The 17,931-nt window shown below is 38.0% G+C and overlaps 5 protein-coding genes across 7 annotated transcripts; 1 reads left to right on the top strand and 4 right to left on the bottom strand.

Moving 5' to 3' along the window:
• The first annotated feature begins 4 nt into the window (after positions 1 to 4).
• Positions 5 to 1,374, top strand: LOC111419405 (trafficking protein particle complex subunit Trs33). 3 transcript variants are annotated; one of them, XM_023052202.2, is made up of 4 exons: positions 5 to 83; positions 617 to 712; positions 774 to 835; positions 904 to 1,374. In XM_023052202.2, the coding sequence occupies exons 2-4, from the start codon at positions 623 to 625 to the stop codon at positions 1,229 to 1,231; spliced, it is 480 nt and encodes a 159-aa protein (XP_022907970.1). In that variant the 5' UTR covers positions 5 to 83; positions 617 to 622; the 3' UTR covers positions 1,232 to 1,374. The 3 variants fall into 3 exon arrangements, with proteins under 3 accessions (XP_022907970.1, XP_071053363.1, XP_022907969.1); XM_071197262.1 differs by lacking the exon at positions 5 to 83 and adding an exon at positions 371 to 464; XM_023052201.2 differs by lacking the exon at positions 5 to 83 and having other exon boundaries at positions 489 to 712.
• On the bottom strand, positions 1,237 to 6,479 carry LOC111419404 (DNA polymerase epsilon subunit 2). Its single transcript, XM_023052200.2, has 8 exons — positions 6,325 to 6,479; positions 6,106 to 6,268; positions 5,672 to 6,048; positions 5,491 to 5,610; positions 5,254 to 5,395; positions 4,962 to 5,197; positions 1,487 to 1,847; positions 1,237 to 1,427 (listed from the first exon to the last, which is right to left on the bottom strand). Exons 1-8 carry the CDS (start codon positions 6,390 to 6,392, stop codon positions 1,350 to 1,352), a joined length of 1,545 nt encoding a protein of 514 aa, XP_022907968.2. The 5' UTR covers positions 6,393 to 6,479; the 3' UTR covers positions 1,237 to 1,349.
• Positions 6,480 to 7,915: 1,436 nt separating this feature from the next.
• LOC111419409 (solute carrier family 2, facilitated glucose transporter member 8-like) lies at positions 7,916 to 9,564 on the bottom strand. Its single transcript, XM_023052206.2, has 2 exons — positions 9,389 to 9,564; positions 7,916 to 9,314 (listed from the first exon to the last, which is right to left on the bottom strand). Exons 1-2 carry the CDS (start codon positions 9,438 to 9,440, stop codon positions 7,990 to 7,992), a joined length of 1,377 nt encoding a protein of 458 aa, XP_022907974.1. The 5' UTR covers positions 9,441 to 9,564; the 3' UTR covers positions 7,916 to 7,989.
• A 3,632-nt stretch (positions 9,565 to 13,196) lies between these two features.
• LOC139430867 (uncharacterized) lies at positions 13,197 to 13,709 on the bottom strand. Its single transcript, XM_071198295.1, has one exon. It carries the CDS (start codon positions 13,707 to 13,709, stop codon positions 13,197 to 13,199), a length of 513 nt encoding a protein of 170 aa, XP_071054396.1.
• A 1,067-nt stretch (positions 13,710 to 14,776) lies between these two features.
• LOC111419413 (ADP-ribosylation factor-like protein 16) lies at positions 14,777 to 17,579 on the bottom strand. The gene is made up of 2 exons (XM_023052209.2): positions 17,046 to 17,579; positions 14,777 to 16,912 (listed from the first exon to the last, which is right to left on the bottom strand). The coding sequence occupies exons 1-2, from the start codon at positions 17,355 to 17,357 to the stop codon at positions 16,703 to 16,705; spliced, it is 522 nt and encodes a 173-aa protein (XP_022907977.1). The 5' UTR covers positions 17,358 to 17,579; the 3' UTR covers positions 14,777 to 16,702.
• Between the last annotated feature and the right edge of the window lie 352 nt (positions 17,580 to 17,931).

Here is a 17,931-nt window from a genome sequence, read left to right on the forward strand (position 1 = left end):
ACAAATAGTTGTATAAATAATATAGAAATTGATGTTAATTGAAGAAGAAATTTTTGCCAAAAAGGATGGATATTTAACACCAAGTAAGATGTAATTCATGTATTATTGCAAATAAATTGTAAATATCCATTGTTATAAAAAATAAAGTACTTTTTTTTGCGAACTTGATGTCTTTAACATGTCAACTTTTGACGTTTAATCTAACCTTACAATTCTTATTTTTCGCATTTTTAAATTGCAAACATCAAATTTATTCTAATTTATAAGTTTTATCATTTTACATTATTTAAATGACGTACTTACAACATTTAAAATATCATAAATTTCAGAAAAATAAAAGAAACGTAGAATGTACATTTAGCTTGCATCCGTATCTAACTTCATTTCTATTATTACTTTTTTCATAAACTTGGAAGTTGTAAATTACGCATTATAAAAAAATCATCGCATTAATTGAGCATTAAGTGAGCATATGAGTAATTTTACATTTTAGAATAACACTAACTAACGTGTTTAACATATAACGGAGCTAACTTCATTCATTTCATTGAAAAAAAATTGTGACGTTTAATTCTAACCTAACTTTTCTAATTTTTGAATAATAATTTATTTTAAGCTTAAAATGGGAGATGAAACGATATTTGAATTCTTACACGCGGAAATAATAAATTATACAATGAATCAGAATGAAATAAAGAAAAGTGATTGTAAGGTAAGTAGTGAAAGCATTTCTATGCTGATTAATACGCCTGTTTATTTACATTTTATCCAAGGATGAAGAATTATCAGATTTAGAATACATAGGCTTTACTACTGGGTTTAAAATGATTGAAAGGTGTTTTAATGAAACGTTATTAATTAAATTCGAATACCCATTAATCTTATTTTTAAATTAATTTTTAGACTTACGAAAGAAATGCCAAGATTTAAAGATGAACTTGATACAATGAAATTTATCTGTACCGACTTTTGGACGGCAATTTACAAGAAACAAATCGATAATTTACGCACTAATCATCAAGGGGTGTACGTTTTACAAGATAATTCTTTTAGATTTTTAACAAAAATCTCCGATGGAAGACAATACCTTGATGTAGCACCAAAATATGTTGGGTTTACTTGTGGTGTTATTAGAGGAAGTTTAGCCAATTTGGGGATTAATTCGATAGTTACTGCTGAAATACAAAATATGCCACTTTGTAAATTTCATATACAGGTTCAAAGAAATTAATAAACTAAAAATAGTATTATTTATTATTTACAAAAAAATTTAAATACGCATTCCTCTGTTTAAATTTGTTATAAAAATTATTTAGTGTATTTAAATACAATAAATAAATAAAATGTGATTAAACGGCACAATCTTCAACTATATTTTCAAACGGTGTATAGCATTTAAATTGAAAACCCGAGTCGCAAAATGAACCCTTAAAAAAAAAATAAAAGTAGAAAATTGTTAAAACAAAAAAAAAATACTTATACTCACAGGACTTGTAACTAAACAGCCTTTATATTCTCCAGTATAACTTTCTGATTTATCACCAATAACAACTAAATCTGGAAGGGGGTATAATCTCAGTGTATAGTCATAGTCCCAATGAACAGTTAAAGCATTCAACGATAAAGGACTTAAATGACCTTGACTAACAACTGTTCGACTCACACAAAGACCTATTTCGTCTTTTTCAGGCTTACGTAAACTGCCTTGCATTAATTTTGGTAAAATATCCATTCTTAATATGGTTATTTCTCTTGAACAGTATTGTAATCGGCAAGGATTTGTTGGAAAAACTGCTTTTGGCACATTTTTTGAAAGTTCTTCAGTTACAAATTTTGGTAAAGGTAACCTATAAAGATGTTTAATAAAAAGATTAAAATTTACATTAATGAAATAATCTAAAATTATTTCAAGCGAGATGGAGGCGGAGTGGAGAAAAAAAAGGGATGGTGAAGAGGGAGATCAGGCTGGGAAGGGAAAAGGTGCAAATAGTCACGGTGTACAGCAGATCTATGAAGGAGACAAAGAATCAATGGGAAGGGATGGTGGGAGAAGGGAAGGAGGGGTATATAATAATGGGAGGAGACTTCAACGCGAGAGTGGGGGAAGGGGGAGGAAGGCTGGGGACATGGGGAGAGGAGAGGGGGCGAGGGTCGAAGGATAAGGTGCAGAATGGGGAAGGAAGAGAATTGTTGCAGTGGGTGGAGAAGAACGGATGGGAGATACTGAACGGCAATAAGGAGGAGGGAGAAGAAGGGGAGTACACATATACAGGGGCAAGGGGGGCGTCGGTAATTGATTACGTGGTGGTGGACCAAGAGATGTGGGATAGGGTGGAAAGCTTCAGGGTGGGAGAATCAGTAGAATCGGATCACCAACCGCTGGAATTGGTACTAAGGGGCGCGTGGGGGAGAGGGAGTTTGAATCGGGAAAGAAAAAGTATAAGGGCTGACTGGTCGGAAAGAGGGATAGAACACTTTAGGGAAAAGTTGGAAGGGTGGCGACGGAGAGTGGAGATGTCTAGGGGGGTGGACGAGCTGGCGCGGGTGGTGGGGGAAGCGATATCGAAGAAAGAATACGTACGAGGGGGCAGTGCAAAGCTAGGCAGGAACGAATGGTGGGATGGTGAGTGCATGGGGGCGAAGAGAGAGGCGAGAAGGAAGTTGAGACAGTGGCGGAGAGGGTTGGCGGGGGTGGAAGAATATAGGGAAGCATTGAGGGGATATAAAGAGATATGCAAAAGAAAAAAGAAAGAATTGAGGGAGAGGGAGGCGGAAGAGATTAGAAGGGTGAGACAAGAGGGTGAAGTTTGGAAATATATAAACAAAATAAGGAAGGTACGAGAGGAAATTACCAGTGAAATACAAATGACGGAGTTGAGAGATTACTTCAAGGGTCTGCTGGAGGGGGAAGAAGAGAGGTGGGTAGAGGAGGTAGATACAGGGGGACGGAGAGGAGAGGAGATGGCCGGGGAACAAATGGAGGCGGCGTTGGGGGGACTAAAGAGTTGGAAGGCTCCAGGGGAGGACGGTGTCCAGAATGAGGCATGGCTGGAGGCAACGGGAGAAGTGAGGGGAAAGTTGTTGGAAGCGCTGAACAAAGTTTGGGAAGGGGAAGGGTTTCCGATTGGATGGAGGACGGAGATAACAAGCCCCTTCTACAAGAAGGGAGTGAAGGGAGTAGTGGAAAGTTATAGGGGAATTAGCTTAATGGACTCGGCGTACAAGATATATGCGAAGGCGCTGCTGCAGAGGTTGGAGGAAGAGATGGAAGAGAAAGGGATCTTACCGGACGGACAGGCAGGATTTAGAAAGGGAAGGGGCGCGATAGATAACGTGTACATATTGAAGCACTTGGTGGATAAAGAGCTGGAAGGGAAGGGAGGGAAGCTTTACGCCCTATTCATAGATCTAAAGGCAGCTTTTGATAAGGTGAATAGAGGGAAGTTATGGGAGGAGATGAGGAGGAGAGGGATTACTGGTGGGACAATAAACAGGGTGAGGGAGATATACGCAGAGACGATAGCTAGGGTAAAGGTGGGGGACGAGTTAACGGATAGGTTCTGGACAACGAGGGGTTTGAGGCAGGGATGTCCACTTAGTCCCGCTCTGTTTGCCTTGTATACCGCAGACATGGAAGACAGATTGACCGGTGGGCAGATGGGAGGTGTGGTTGTAGGGAGGAGGAAGGTGCATTCACTGGCTTACGCGGACGATTTGGTGGTAGTGGCGAGAGAGGCGAAGGAGATGAAGGCGATGATGCGGAGTTTGGAGAGTTACTTTAGGGGGAAGGCTCTGGAGGTGAATGTAGGAAAGACAAAGGTTATCAAGTTCTGTAAAGGGGGTAGAAGGAAGACCGAAGATTGGAGGTGGGAAGGGAAGGAGATAGAGGAGGTGAGGGAGTACACATATTTGGGGTACAGATTTAGAGAGGACAACAAGGAAGGCGCGCATGTGAGGGCAATGACCAAGAAGGCGAATAAGGTGATGGGGCAGGTCTGGGGGTGGGGAGAGAGATTATTTGGAAGGGATATAGGAAAAAGGAAGATGATATTCGAGTGCTTGATTAGAAGTGTTATGATGTACGGGGCGGAGCTTTGGGGGTGGAAAGAGCAAGGGCTGTTGGAAGGCGTACAGGCTAGGTATTGGAGATGGGTTTTGGGGTTGGCAAAAGAGACGCCGGAGTACATAGTCAGAGAAGAAGTGAAGGTTGATAAGTTAAGAGTGGAGGCGGGTAAAAGGGCGGTACGTTTTGAGGAGAGGGTTGAAGGGAGGTCCCAATGTAAAATTTTGGGGGAGTGCTGGAAAGAGATTAAGGCAGGGAAAGGGGGTTACGGGCAACGAGGAAGGGAGGAATATTTCAGAAGGGTGGGGTACTCAGTGAAAGCGGTAGATGATAGAAGGAGGGAAGGGATTGAGACGTGGAAAGAGCTGGAGAGCAGGGATAGAGATGTACAGAGGCAAGAAAGAAGGGGGCAGATAAGGGAGAGCAGGTACAACCCTAAGTACGAGGAAATAATAACGGAGGGATTGCCGAAGTACCTGTCGGTGGAGGGGGATGAGGAGGGGAAGAGGATGGTGGCAAGATTCAGATGCGGCAATGAGGAGAGAGCGAATAGGTATTGGATGAGAGATGATGAGAGGGGTTGTAGGCTATGTGGGGGGGAGTGGGAGTCGTTGGAGCACCTACTGAGGGAGTGTGACGAGCTAAGAGAGGAGGTGATCGGCTGGAAGCAGGTGCTGGGGGAGAGGGCAGAGGGAAGAGAATGGATGAGGGAGGTGGTGGCGACAAGGCAGCGTAGGGAGATGCGGGGAGGAGATGGGGAGGGGTGGGATAGGAAATAAAATGTATTGTATTGTAATGTGATATATGTAATTGTAGTATTGTTAAAATTTAATTGTTTGTGGAATGTAATGCTGATTTTGTAGCAATAAACTTAATTAATTAATAATCTAAAATTTACCGCGGTAAAATATGAGGAGTACAAGGATCTGATAAACCTGGTACGAAAACAAATTCGCTTCCATTAATAAGAGTGCTGAAGTTTCTTATTAATTCACCCAGTTGTTTAAAAAGTTTTTTCAATGTTTCTAAATATTCCGATCCATGTGATTCCGACATATAATTCCCCATAAATACAAAAGCTATGGGTGGAGTTGCTACCAAACCATTAAAAATTGTTTCCAATTTTTCAAATACCTAGATAAAAATTCCTTAAAATGAAAAAGTATTGTAATGGTATATATATATTTTACCATAGGATGATCTAACCACAGATCAGAAAAGAAAAATATCACCCTCGATGAGTTTCTCATCATGTGTTCTTTCAATCGTTGGGATTCTCTTAAAGGTATGGTGGAATGTCCACCAAAATAATTTAAATTTCCAAAGGTAGGTCTGAAAGTACATTTACATAAACATTTTAATACTTGTTGTTGCTGAGTGTCTCTTAAGACGGCTTTTCAACTTTTAATTCAATAAAATTGGTATACCTAGAATCCTCATATTCTTCACCAGGGGGTAAAAGAATAGATGAAACCTGTAGTACTTTGTCCTCATAAAATCCATTCGCCAAAACAAATGTATTTTCAACAAAGAAACCTTTTTGATACCTAAAATTATTCAATAAACATATTTTATTTTAAAAAAGCGCCCTTTCTAAAAAGAACTTACTTTGCATGCTTTAAATCTAATTCAACAATTCCAGTTGGATCTTCTAAATAGTACTTTCCCTCAGAAACTTGTGATAAAGACCCCAATATTAAAGTTTTATCTAAAGTCTTATGGGATAAAGTTAATAAATAATCAACAGTTTGTAAATTAAAATTTTCTGTGTTAACTTTAAAGTTACGTTGAACCCTTTGTAAAATAGAATTGTATCTATCTATAAACAGTTGTGCTTTAGAATTTGCATCAGATAATAATGATGATTTCTTTTTATTTATGCAATATAACTTTCTATCAGGGTTATAAATTAATTTTGGAAACTTAAATGCACTGATTATGTTAAATACAGTTTCATGTTTATCATATCCGGCGTATAAACAACCCTAAAATAAATTAATTATAATAGAATGTAAAATTATAAGCGCATATTTATTTCTTACTTCAATTGCATGTTGAATATCTTCTTTTTCTATACTTTTATTATTAACACATTGCTTTTCCAAACGGTTGCATAACTGCCTAATGTAACTATCAAAAGATTCATTATCACTTAAATCAATTCCTTCGCCTTTTAAGCTTTCGTTAATCAAATTACAAAATTCCCTTTAAAAAAAAATAGGTTAGATTCATAAATTCTTAATAACACCTACATCGTTTACCTTCTCACTAGCAACCCGTTTAGTTTAAACGAATTTTGAAGTTTTTTAATTATTTTATCATCACTCATCTTTAATAACTAAATAACTAACAGTTAAAAAAATTCCACATCAAAATTCTAACCTAACAACTTTATTTCCCGCTTTTTAGTGTTTAAATATGACAGAATAACATGAAGTTAGTAATAAACACTAAAATGTCAATTTATACGCATTAAAACAGTAATCTGTAAGTATGCATTGAAAGATTTCAATTTTGAAATCGACGAATAGGTTGACGGGATCCAAGAAAAGAGTTTTTGGACATTGAAATTATTATTATTTTATTTAATTAATTGTAATAATTATTTGTTTTAAGGGTACTTCCGTGTTTAGCGTCTCTCAAGACGGCTAAACACGAAACTTTCTAGTTCTAGGTCTAGTATTAGTTCTAACAGTGTTAATGTAAAACTAGAACTAACACTATACCGAGAACTAGAATCATTCGGGTTTAGCCGTTTTTAGAGACGTGCGGCTAAACCCAAATGATTCTAGTTCTAGGTATAGTGTTAGTTATAGTTTTACACTTCTATTATCACTAGAACAAACATTAGACCTAGAACTAGAAACATTTGGGCTTAGCCGTACGTCTCTTAAGAAGGCTAAACCCGAATGATTTTAGTTCTTGGTCTACCGCTGCATAACAATTAAAACTAGATCTAACAGTAGACCTAGAAGTAGAACGTTTTTTTTAGACGCACGGCTAAACCCGAATGTTTCTAGATCTAGATCTAGTGTTAGTTCTAGTTTTAGTTCAATAAAAATACGTAACATAGTGATATTTTATGCTAATTAGCTACCTACCAGCCGTCTTAAAAGAGGTACTGCTAAACACGAAACTTTCTAGTTGTAGTGATAGTTCTAGTTTTAGTTCGATAAAAATATACAACAACCGGATGGTGAATAACAACTGAAACTATTAAATAGAACTAATACTAGATAGAAAATTATTAAATTAAACTCAAAATTGACAAGTATTATAATAGTATATTAAAAAACAAGTTTCGTAAGACACGCTTGAAATGCACGAATTCAAGTTGAAAAACGAGTGGCATTCAAGTCTTATGAAACGTGTTTTTTATGCTATTTTTTGTAATTCGCGTTTTTATCCTTTTTTTTTAACAAAAATAAAATAAATTTTGACAATGTAGGGAAATAGGTATGCAGCAGTTGGTAACACCGTAACACTTGAAAATAGAAATTTGAATTGACAATTAGAAACTGTCAAAACACAAAATGTATTCACCTGAAAAAAATGTTTCATGTACACCTCCCAAAATAAGAGAAATTACTCAGTGTTCGATGTCCTCATCATTGTGGACCTTGTATTCGATGCTAAGAACGTGTTTAAACATCCATAGACAAAAATTGTTACATTGACAACTAGAAAAATTAATGACCCAATGTCACCAACTTGAACTGCTTCCATAAAATGTTACTAAATTCTCATTACAGCATCGGATGCTGTAAGGAGTCTCATTAGAGCACTCGTTTGAGTACTGTTAGAGCTTTCGTTACCGTCACGAATTACAAAAAAGAAACAACAGTATGATATTTACATTTTTATTACAGTTATTTTTTAAATTCAATTTTGATATAACATAAACATTACTATGCCAAATAATTGAATTATTTTCCCTCCAATTCGAGTGTGATTTGATCCAAAGTCTTATTTTTAGTTTCCAAAAGGAAGAAAAGAACATAAATCAAACCCAATGTGTTTATGACGCAAAAGAAAAGAAAAACCGTTCCAGGACCGACCCAATCCACGCATGGTTTAAATAAAAACGTTACAACATAGGCTAAAAACCAATTGACCGCAGTAATTATCGGGCCAATAATTGATTTAACACCGGCAGGAAGATACTCGCCGATCATTGCCCATGGTAGCGGTCCGGAAGCTATATTAAAACCGGCTGTATAAATCAAAATGAAAATCACCGGCATGTGAATCAACGTTTCTCCTAATTGCGCGTCGGCGTTTCGTATAAAATAGTATACTCCCACGATAAGTAAACAAAGGATCATCACACTTAATGAGATGATCCATAAAGGTTTTCTTCCTAATTTGTCCACGATACTAGCGACGATTAAGCAAAACACTAATTGGACCACACCCAAACCGACGTTACAATGTTTTGCGTTTAATTCGAGTTCATCAAAAATTGAAGCCGCATAAAACATGATTGCATTAATTCCTCCAAGTTGTTGAACTACGTGAAGAACTAACAACATACAAAATCCTTTTATAGAAGATTTCTTTTTCATGTTTTCTATAAAGTTTCCTTTTCCTTCATTAACATAATCCTGTAATTGTTTATAATCATCAGAAATGTTGTAGTCTTTTCCACGGAAAAATTGCAAGGCATGTTTAGCTGCTTCTTCCTTTTCTCGTTTAATTAAAAAAGCTGGCGATGTCGGCATGAATAACATCACAACAAATAAAATTATCGGAGGTATAGCAGCTGGTATACAAAGCCAGGGAAAACTGCTAAAGTAAGCTAAAGCAAATTCCATAAAAATTCCTAAAACCAACATTAACTGGAAACAAATTCCCAAGGCGCCTCTTATAGCAGGTTCTGCAATTTCACCAATATATGTCGGTGCTATTACGCAAAAACTTCCACCGCAAAAGCCCAAAATAAACCTTCCGCCTAATAGTATGAAAAAATTTGACATAAAAGCCATTACAAACCAACAGGCTGCAAACGGAACCGATAGTATTATCATTAAGATTTTCGGACCTAGTTTATCATATAGTAAAGCAATGAATAGTTGGGCTACCATCGCTCCTAAACAAAGAATACTAGCCACGTGGGTGAATTCGGTTTGTGATAGGGTTCCTCCTTCAGAGGTTCGAAGAATAGGAGTATGATCTTCTGCGCTTACCAAAAGTGCTTCGGCAGGAGATGACCAACCTAATACAGTTCCCAATGAAAATCCACCCAATGTAGCTGGTTGTTATAAGTATCATAAAAAGAACAAAAAATAATCAACAACTTTTTAAAAGATAATTAATGATAAATACCTGTTAATGCGCCAATGATTTGAGTTGCCCGTTTTGGTTTATTATCTCCCATTGTAAAATAATCATAAATCAAATTATAGTGGTTTTAATTAATTGGATCGGTCGGTGAAAAAAGAAATTACCTATTTAAAATTCATTTGACATACTGACATAAAACAGTAATTATTTTTTACATTAATGACACTTAAAAGATTTGTCATAAAAATCGTGGAGTTTTTATTTATTTTAACAAAAAAATGCCATTATTATTTTGCGTAATGAATTTATTAGTTAATCAATACTTCTTCTTCCCTATCACTTTCAAAACTTTATAATTGGATAATAATGCATTCTACTATGTATTGAAATCGATCAAATAGTGTAATAAATGTGTGGAAGAGAGACGTGTCTTCTTTTATTTTACACTTATGTTAATTTAAATTGCCAAAATCCAATTTGGCAAATATTTTTTCTTCACGTTTGTTAACTTTTGTGAAGACTGTACAGATCCTTGATCTAAAACTAGAATCATTCGGATTTAGCCGTCTTGAGAAACGTGCGGCTAAACTCGTCTCTAGTTCGCGGTTTAGTGTTAGTTCTAGTTTTAATTGTTATTCAGCGTTAGGTTGTGGTATATTTTTATTGAACCAAAAGTAGAACTAACACTAGACCTAGAACCGTGCCGGCAGAATGGACTAAGGTACGGGTATCTTACATACCCAAAGCAGGCCGTTCGGTCCCTACTCCTAATGCCTTTCGACCCATCAGCCTAACGTCATTTCTGCTGAAAACCCTTGAAAAAGTTCTGGAACGGTATATCCGTATGGTGCCATTGGTATCTGGTCCACTGAATCGCCACCAGTATGCTTATCAAGCGGGAAAATCAGCAGAATTGGCTATACACAACTTAGTTGGTAGAGTATCCAGGATAAAGAAATCTTGGTTTGTGCGTTTCTGGATATAGAGGGAGCGTTCAACAACGCAATACCACAATCTCTTGAAAGAGCTGCCCTTGACAGGGGAGTGGAAGCAACTATAGCGGGTTGGATCCGCAATATGCTAGATAGTAGAATAGTTTCTACTTCACTCCACGGTGATACGATACGCTTCAGGCCGGGAGGTGGCTGCCCGCAGGGAGGGGTGTTATCTCCCCTGCTTTGGTTCCTCCTAGTTGACGATCTGATTGCGATAGTCGAAGCCGTTGGTGTGGAAATACAAGCTTATGCTGATGACATTGTTGTTATGGTCAAAGGAACCTGTTTGCCGAGGATATCTAAAGTCCTCCAGGTGACCCTAGATACCATTTGCGCTTGGTGTAAGGGAGAGAACCTCTCAATAAACCCGCAAAAGACAATTGTTGTGCCCTTCACCAGGAAGCGAAAGTTGGATGGACTAATCCGCCCAACTATCCAAGGTGAAGAAATTCCTTTCTCAAAGGAAGTCAAATATCTAGGAGTAATCCTAGACAAAACCCTGTCATGGAATGGACATTTGCAGGGAGTTTTGCACAAAGCTAGACTATCCTTGTGGACTTGTCGCAGTCTTTGTGGAAAAAGTTGGGGTCTTACCCCTGAAAGACTGTACTGGCTCTATGTGACTGTGGTTAGACCTATGATCACATACGGAGCAGCAGCCTGGTATAGGAAAGTCCGACAGACTTCAGCTATCAGTAAACTTTCACGAATTCAACGAGTAGCTGGATTGGCAATCTCTGGTGCGATAGGCACACCGCCAACTCTAGCAATGGAGGTTCTGCTTGGCCTATCTCCTCTGCATTTGCATATAGAGAAAGTGGCTAGAACAACCATTTACAGATTTAAGCAATATGCTCAAAACTGTTCCGACATGTCCTACCAATGGGCTGCGGAAGACATTATAAGCACTGATACTGTGCTATCAATGCCGTCAGATTTGGCGGTATCACTATCAGTGATTAATGCTCGATACCAGATTGTACTGCCTGAGCGGCAGTCCTGGATCGAAAATGAAAATTCTCTGGTTCGGGCAGACATTTGCTTGTACACAGATGGATCAAAAACGCCTGAAGGGGTAGGAGCAGAAGTATACTGCCAGACACCTCGAATTAAGCAAGCCTACAGCCTGGGTACGTACTGTACTGTATTCCAGGCAGAAGTATTTGCTATTGACATGGGTGCTAAAATCCTTCTTGAAAGAGGGGTGAAGAACATGACAGTACGAATCTTCTCAGACAGTCAAGCCGCTCTCCAGGCGCTGTAAGCCGTGAAAACGGTGTCGGCTCTGGTTAATGATTGTAAGAGAACACACTGAGTTGTGATAACAGAGTCTCTCTGATCTGGGTCCCGGGTCACTCTGGTGTTGCTGGCAATGAAGCGGCAGATAAGCTAGCACGAGATGGCAGCGCTGAAGCGTTTGTGGGACCGGAACCAGCAGTTGGTGTATCATTTGCGATGGCCAAATATGGGATTGGACTGTGGGCTGAAGAGAGACTTCGCCTACTGTGGACCAGTTCTCCTGGAATGAGACATGCTAAGGTGTTTATTAACATCGCCACTGTCAAACCCGGGAATATTTTGGGACTTGCCCGTAGTAGCATAAAAGTTCTAATGGGTGTTTTTACTGGGCACTGCCGATTAAAAGCACACCTCAACTTGTTGGGTTTAGCCGACGATGTTGAATGCCGACTATGTGCGGAGGAAGCAGAGACGGTTGAGCATGTTTTATGCCACTGCCCTGCCGTTAACCGTATCAGATTCTCGATTTTTGGGTCGCAGTTTATCTCCTCAAAAGATCTGAATGACCTTTCGCCGAGCAAGGTATTAATGTTCGTTAAGAGCATTGGACTGCACGGTGAAATTTGATAATGATATCTATCGGGGTACAATAGATCCTTAGGGTCGCGGTGCAAGGTTGGTTGGTCCGCCTACCCGATATGTATTCTATGTAATGTAATGTAATGTAATGTAGACCTAGAACCAGAAACATTCGGATGTAGCCGTGCGCAGTGGCGCGCCGTGGTAAACGATCGCCGGGGTGCGAACTCATTTTTGGCGCCCCAAATTCGTATTGAAATAAGATACAAACATTGGAACAACAAGTAATTTATAAAATATATTTTTTATACTAATTTATTACAATTTGCAAAATATTTATAAAAAATTAATTTTTAATAATTTTTTCTGGAAAGTACGAAGGCTTTCACGGCCGGTGTGAATTAAACTAAAATTAGAACTAAAACTAGAACCAACATTAGAAACTTTCGGGTTTTGCCGTGCGTCTTTTAATAAAACGTTTGACGTTTCGGATGCCATGTTGCAACCTTCTTCAGAAACAGGGTTCGAAGTGTTAGCTATAACTGGCGATAGTGGAGACCCCATGGCTGCCCCTTCGAACTGCTCGTAAAATTCTCCTTTCCAGCTGAAATACGTCCACGATAAGCAATACTCCACCAAATCTGGCACGTATTCTGGTAAACCCTCCGGAATGAGTTTTCGGCGAAGACCCTCTACAGCATCCTTAACTGGTACCCTAGTAAAAAGGGATTCCACATCGAAACTTACCAACATATCCCCAGCATCCAGCTTTACACCTTTTACCGATTCCACAAAATGTGTAGAATCGCTGACATACGATTCCGTGTTACCTGTAAAGGGAGACAGAATCTTTGCAAGATGTTTGGCCAGCTGGTATGCTGGGGAGTTGATGGCGCTGACGATAGGGCGGAGGGGGACGTCTGGTTTGTGAATCTTCGGTAGTCCGTAGATTCTTGGTGGTACCGTCGCCTGCACAAACAAACCTTTCTGCTGTTCTGCTGGAATTCCTGTGGATTTTATCAGTTCCTTCATTTTTCTTACGATTTTGTCTGTGGGTTCTTGATCTTCCTGTAGGTGGCTGGGTGCAGTAGGTTCAACATTTTGTCGTCGTATTCTTTCCTGTCCATAACAACAGTGGCATTCCCCTTGTCTGCTGGTAACACGACGATTTCTGACTTTTCTTTTATAGATCGGAGTGCCTTCTTTTCACCAACCGTCAAGTTGGATTTTGGTGGTTTTGCTGACTTCAGTACTCTCGTAACTTCTTGTCGGATCTCTTCGGCTTTCAGTGTAGGCATCCCTCGAACAGCTGCTTCCACTTCGCAGATGATTTCCTCCTTTGGGACCTTCTTCGGGGCGATTGCGTAGTTCAATCCTTTGGCGAGCACAGAGGTTTTGTCTTTCGTTAGTGGGATATTCGATCTGTTAATGACGATTGTTTCTACTGGTAAACTATTACCTTTCTTCTTTTGCGACCGGCGTTCCAGAGATTCAAACTTCTTGATGTGCGTGTCACGGGTCTTCTGAAATTCGCGATCAGCCTTCTCCATTGTTAGTCTGTCCACTTTGTCCCAGTCTTCTCCGGATATACAATTGGAAAGTGAGAGGTGGAGTCGTAGTAACTTCTCACTTCTTTCTCGTAGCAGTGCTTGTTCTGTCCTAATCAAAATTCTACGTGCTGCAGCGGAGTCGATGTGGTGCTTCATCTTCAAGAAGGTTGGCGTTACTTTCTTCTCTCTGCATCTTCGTAGGAAGGCCAAACTGCTCAACAGCTTGCGTTGTCTAATTCGTGAGTTATCCAAATCCTTGATTTGTTTGTTGATATCCTCCCCATAAAGGTTAATAATATAAGTACTAAGGCTTTCACTTCGAACCCTGTTTCTGAAGAAGGTTACAACATGGCATCCGAAACGTCAAACCTTTTATTAAAAGACGCACGGCAAAACCCGAAAGTTTCTAGTGTTTGTTATTATTATTATTACTTATTAAAGACAAATTGTTAAGTCTCTCTGGACTCATATTTGCTCTTAAATAGGTTTTTATTTTTTTAAGTTTTGAAAATGATCTCTCTCCTGATGCAACACTAACAGGTAATGCTAGGTATATTCTAAGTGCTATAGTAATATTAGGAAGCATATTGAATAAATCATTAGTAAAAATATAATGTAAGACCTTTTGAGGTTCGTTTGAAATTTTCACGTCGGATTCTTCTTCCTCTGTTATATTTGTGCCAATGTTTGATATTTCAGTAGTTCGCCTTTGCATATAAAAGCGCAATTTTATTGCGTTACATGCGCCCCTAGGATGACCGCGCCCGGGTGCGATGCACCCCTTGCACCCCCTGCACGACGCGCCCCTAGCCGTGCGTCTCTTAAGACGGAATCTCAGAGTTATCGTAAAGCAAAACTTTTTCTTTGAAAAACTACCCAATGCCTGTACTATTAAGTTATATTGCATTTGATGAAGGACAGTGCAAGTGTATAGTAGTTTCGTAACTATGGTTACTGCATTCATATATTGCGAGTTCTATGAAATTCCCGGTATACAGGGTGATTTATAACATACGGAGGAGACTAAATGGGTAGGTACTTGAGGTCAAACTGAAGAGATTTTCTTAATAATGTTTTGTTAAAATCTTAATAGTTACATAGATATCGCATGTTAATTTTTTAAATAAGTTAGCGTCAACTTTTGAGAACCGCTGATATTCACTAAAGAACAATTAAAATACTTGTCAACGCCATCCTCATTTTTGAAGGAGCTGTCAAAGTAGACAATTTAATTGTTTAGTTTTAATACGTAATTTATGAAAAGAAATAATAGATGTTAATTTATGAAATGGATAATAATGTTTTAAATGCAAAATTACAAAATCTCTAAAACAAGAAAATAACATAATAATAATAATAATCTCTTTATAACATATGTTCAAAGTGCTGTCCTTGCATTTCGACGCACAACTGCGCACGACGAATCCAATTTAACGATAATCGTGGAAATCGTGGATATATGTCCTCTGTAGCGGCAGTGATGCCATGTCGTAGTTCGTCGATTGTATTAACCTCGGTAGCATATACTCTATCCTTCATGAATCCCCATAAAAAAAGTCCAATGGGTTAAGATCGGGACTACGTGGTGGCCATGGAATAGGTCCACCTCGACTAATCCATTTTTGCCGAAAAGCATTATCGAGGAAATCTCGTACATTACGACTAAAATGTGCAGGACAACCGTCGTGCATAAACCACATCTCACGTCGCATAAGTAGCGGAATATCTTCCAGGAGTACTGGCAGATTTTCTTGTAAAAACTGTAAATAAGAAGTTCCATTAAGAGTTCCTGGTAATTCGAAAGGTCCTATTAACGTATTGTTCACAATTCCCGCCCATAGATTCACTCTGAATCGTTGTTGAAAAGAACCTTGACGAATAACGTGTGGATTTTCGTCCGACCACACATGGGAATTGTGAACATTTAGAACATCATTTCTGGCAAAACAGCATTCATCCGTTACCAGTATACTGTCCGCAAAATCTGCTTCTCTGTTGGTACGATTTAGTAGCCACTCGCAAAATTGCAACCGCAAAGGATAGTCAGCGGGAGTCAGTCCTTGCACTTTTTGAAAATGATAGGGGTGTAAACCGTTACTTTTCAACGTACGCCAAACAAAATTCTGGGATACCTCGAGTTGGTGAGAAATTTGACGAGTACTCGTGCTTCGATCCGCTTCCACAATTTCTAGAATTTCTTCTTCCACATTCACTCCATGTCTGTTTAGTCTACCGCCACCAGGACCTTTCTTAGGTTGCAAATTTCCTGTCTCTCTTCCCCGCTGGATTAACCGAAGAAAAGTGTTTTCAGAAGGGATCTGTCGATTTGGATATCGTTCTAAATACAGACGTCTTGCGTGTGCAGCGTTTTCTCCAGCAGCTCCATAAATAATAAGCATATCTATGTATTCTTCGTTACTGTACATTACCATTGTATTTTTTGATTAGTAAAAATTCTAATTTTGACGTTAAATGACATTGATTATTAAAATTAAATGACATGTCCGTTGCTAGGTAACCAAGTCAACTGGATTGACAGCAATAAAAACATGGTATTAGCGGTTCTCAAAAAACAAACACCAGTTTTTGAGTGATTTAACAAATTTTTAAATAGCCGTAACTGCCATATTACAAAGATTTTATTATTGGTGCTAATCAGGCATTGCTTAAGTAACCCCGAAATATTCGCAGTTTGAATTTAAACGTAGTGTAATACCGTATATCGGAAGAAATGCTGGGCAATTAATTCAACTTTAATGCTCTATATCTTTGTGATTATTACGTTGTAGTCAAAACATTATTAAGAAAATATCTTCAGTTTGGCCCCTAGTACTTGCTCTTTTAATCTGCTCCGTATGTTATAAATCATCCTGTATATTGTTGTATTATAAGCAATCTCAAATATACAATATAAGAATACCACATAACCTCACATATAATAAGACGAGTTAGTGCTTTAATACTATCACATAATTTCATTTTATATTTCCCTTTCAATTATTAATTTGTTTGGTCACTTTTGATTCACCTTCATCTAACCAACGAAGAATAACATCCTTTCCTTCACCAGTGATGGCACTCGATTCAACTATCTTAATCTCTTGACAAATTTCTTTCTGCAATCGTCTCATTTGAAGCATAAGCAGAGCTTCGTTTCTCATTTGCCGATAACTAACATCCATCTTTGTTAAAACCAATAAAAACTGTAATCAAGTAGAAATTTCTAAACGATATGAATTAATTTTGTCGTAATAACGCGTTCATTACCACGAGATTTCTAATCTTTAATAATGCCGTGGATTTATTTTTTTTTTTTTGATTTAATTGTGAAATTACCTTGCAAAATTTCAATTGGGGATTTGCTAAGATCGTATAAAGTAAAACTCCGGCGGCGGAAATTTGGCATAGATTGGATGTATCGACGACATAGATTAATTTTTTTATTCCGGTGAAATAATTCGACCAAATCGGTGCCATTTGACCACCAATTTCTCGTACTGAATGTTGATTACTTCCGGATTTTATTAAAAATATGTTGGTTCCAACTGTCGGAACTGCCGTCGTTGTTTCATCGACTGATAACCAATTTTGAAGTTTTTTTAATAAAAGAGTTTTCCCGGAACCTGAAGGCCCCAGGCAAAGACACATTTTCGTTTATTTGTTACCTAGTTACGTAAGAAATATTGATTATTTTAGATTCATAAATCTTTATGAACAAACCATCTCGTATGAATTTAAAAAAAAAAGTATCGTGCGTAGTGATGAGACCATCTCGATTTATTTCAACTTTGACTTATAACAATCATTTAAAATAATCCAAAAGTGGGTCTATTGCTTTCACTACGATCAACTTTCGTACCTATCTTTTTAATTCATTCTTTTTTTGCTTTTAGTCGCATTTCTCCCAACTCTACTTACTTTCCTTGTCGTTAGATACACTATATAAACCATTTAATGAAATAATCCGCATTTCAAACAATCTTAACTCTTAACTCACCTATAACGCAGTGTAGATTACAAAAAAAATAGAAAAACCGTTGAATTCTTATTAAGATGAGATTAATGATAATTTGTTTGGGTATTCTCGCCATTTTTGGTGTAACAAACTCATTAACTTATCGAAGAAGACGTTATCATGACCAAATCGCTTCGCCTTCATCAAGTTGTGGTTAGTACAAAAGTTTTGATGATTATTTTTTTAACTTGATGTTTTAGATCGACA

The sequence above is a fragment of the Onthophagus taurus genome, chromosome 7 (assembly GCF_036711975.1).
Source record: "Onthophagus taurus isolate NC chromosome 7, IU_Otau_3.0, whole genome shotgun sequence".
NCBI classification, from domain to species: domain Eukaryota; kingdom Metazoa; phylum Arthropoda; class Insecta; order Coleoptera; family Scarabaeidae; genus Onthophagus; species Onthophagus taurus.

What these genes read in the sequence shown, in the direction of transcription:
- LOC111419405 (XM_023052202.2), top strand. Translation starts at nt 623, where the DNA reads ATGGGAGATGAAACGATATTTGAATTCTTACACGCGGAAATAATAAAT. An exon ending in TAAAGAAAAGTGATTGTAAG is followed by an intron (nt 713 to 773) that starts GTAAGTAGTGAA and finishes ATTTTATCCAAG; the next exon opens with GATGAAGAATTATCAGATTT. An exon ending in GGGTTTAAAATGATTGAAAG is followed by an intron (nt 836 to 903) that starts GTGTTTTAATGA and finishes ATTAATTTTTAG; the next exon opens with ACTTACGAAAGAAATGCCAA.
- LOC111419404 (XM_023052200.2), bottom strand. Translation starts at nt 6,392, where the DNA reads ATGAGTGATGATAAAATAATTAAAAAACTTCAAAATTCGTTTAAACTA. An exon ending in ATATTCAACATGCAATTGAA is followed by an intron (nt 6,049 to 6,105) that starts GTAAGAAATAAA and finishes AATTTATTTTAG; the next exon opens with GGTTGTTTATACGCCGGATA. An exon ending in TGTGGTTAGATCATCCTATG is followed by an intron (nt 5,198 to 5,253) that starts GTAAAATATATA and finishes ATTTTTATCTAG; the next exon opens with GTATTTGAAAAATTGGAAAC.
- LOC111419409 (XM_023052206.2), bottom strand. Translation starts at nt 9,440, where the DNA reads ATGGGAGATAATAAACCAAAACGGGCAACTCAAATCATTGGCGCATTA. An exon ending in AATCATTGGCGCATTAACAG is followed by an intron (nt 9,315 to 9,388) that starts GTATTTATCATT and finishes TATAACAACCAG; the next exon opens with CTACATTGGGTGGATTTTCA.
- LOC139430867 (XM_071198295.1), bottom strand. Translation starts at nt 13,709, where the DNA reads ATGGAGAAGGCTGATCGCGAATTTCAGAAGACCCGTGACACGCACATC.
- LOC111419413 (XM_023052209.2), bottom strand. Translation starts at nt 17,357, where the DNA reads ATGTGTCTTTGCCTGGGGCCTTCAGGTTCCGGGAAAACTCTTTTATTA. An exon ending in CCCAATTGAAATTTTGCAAG is followed by an intron (nt 16,913 to 17,045) that starts GTAATTTCACAA and finishes ACTTGATTACAG; the next exon opens with TTTTTATTGGTTTTAACAAA.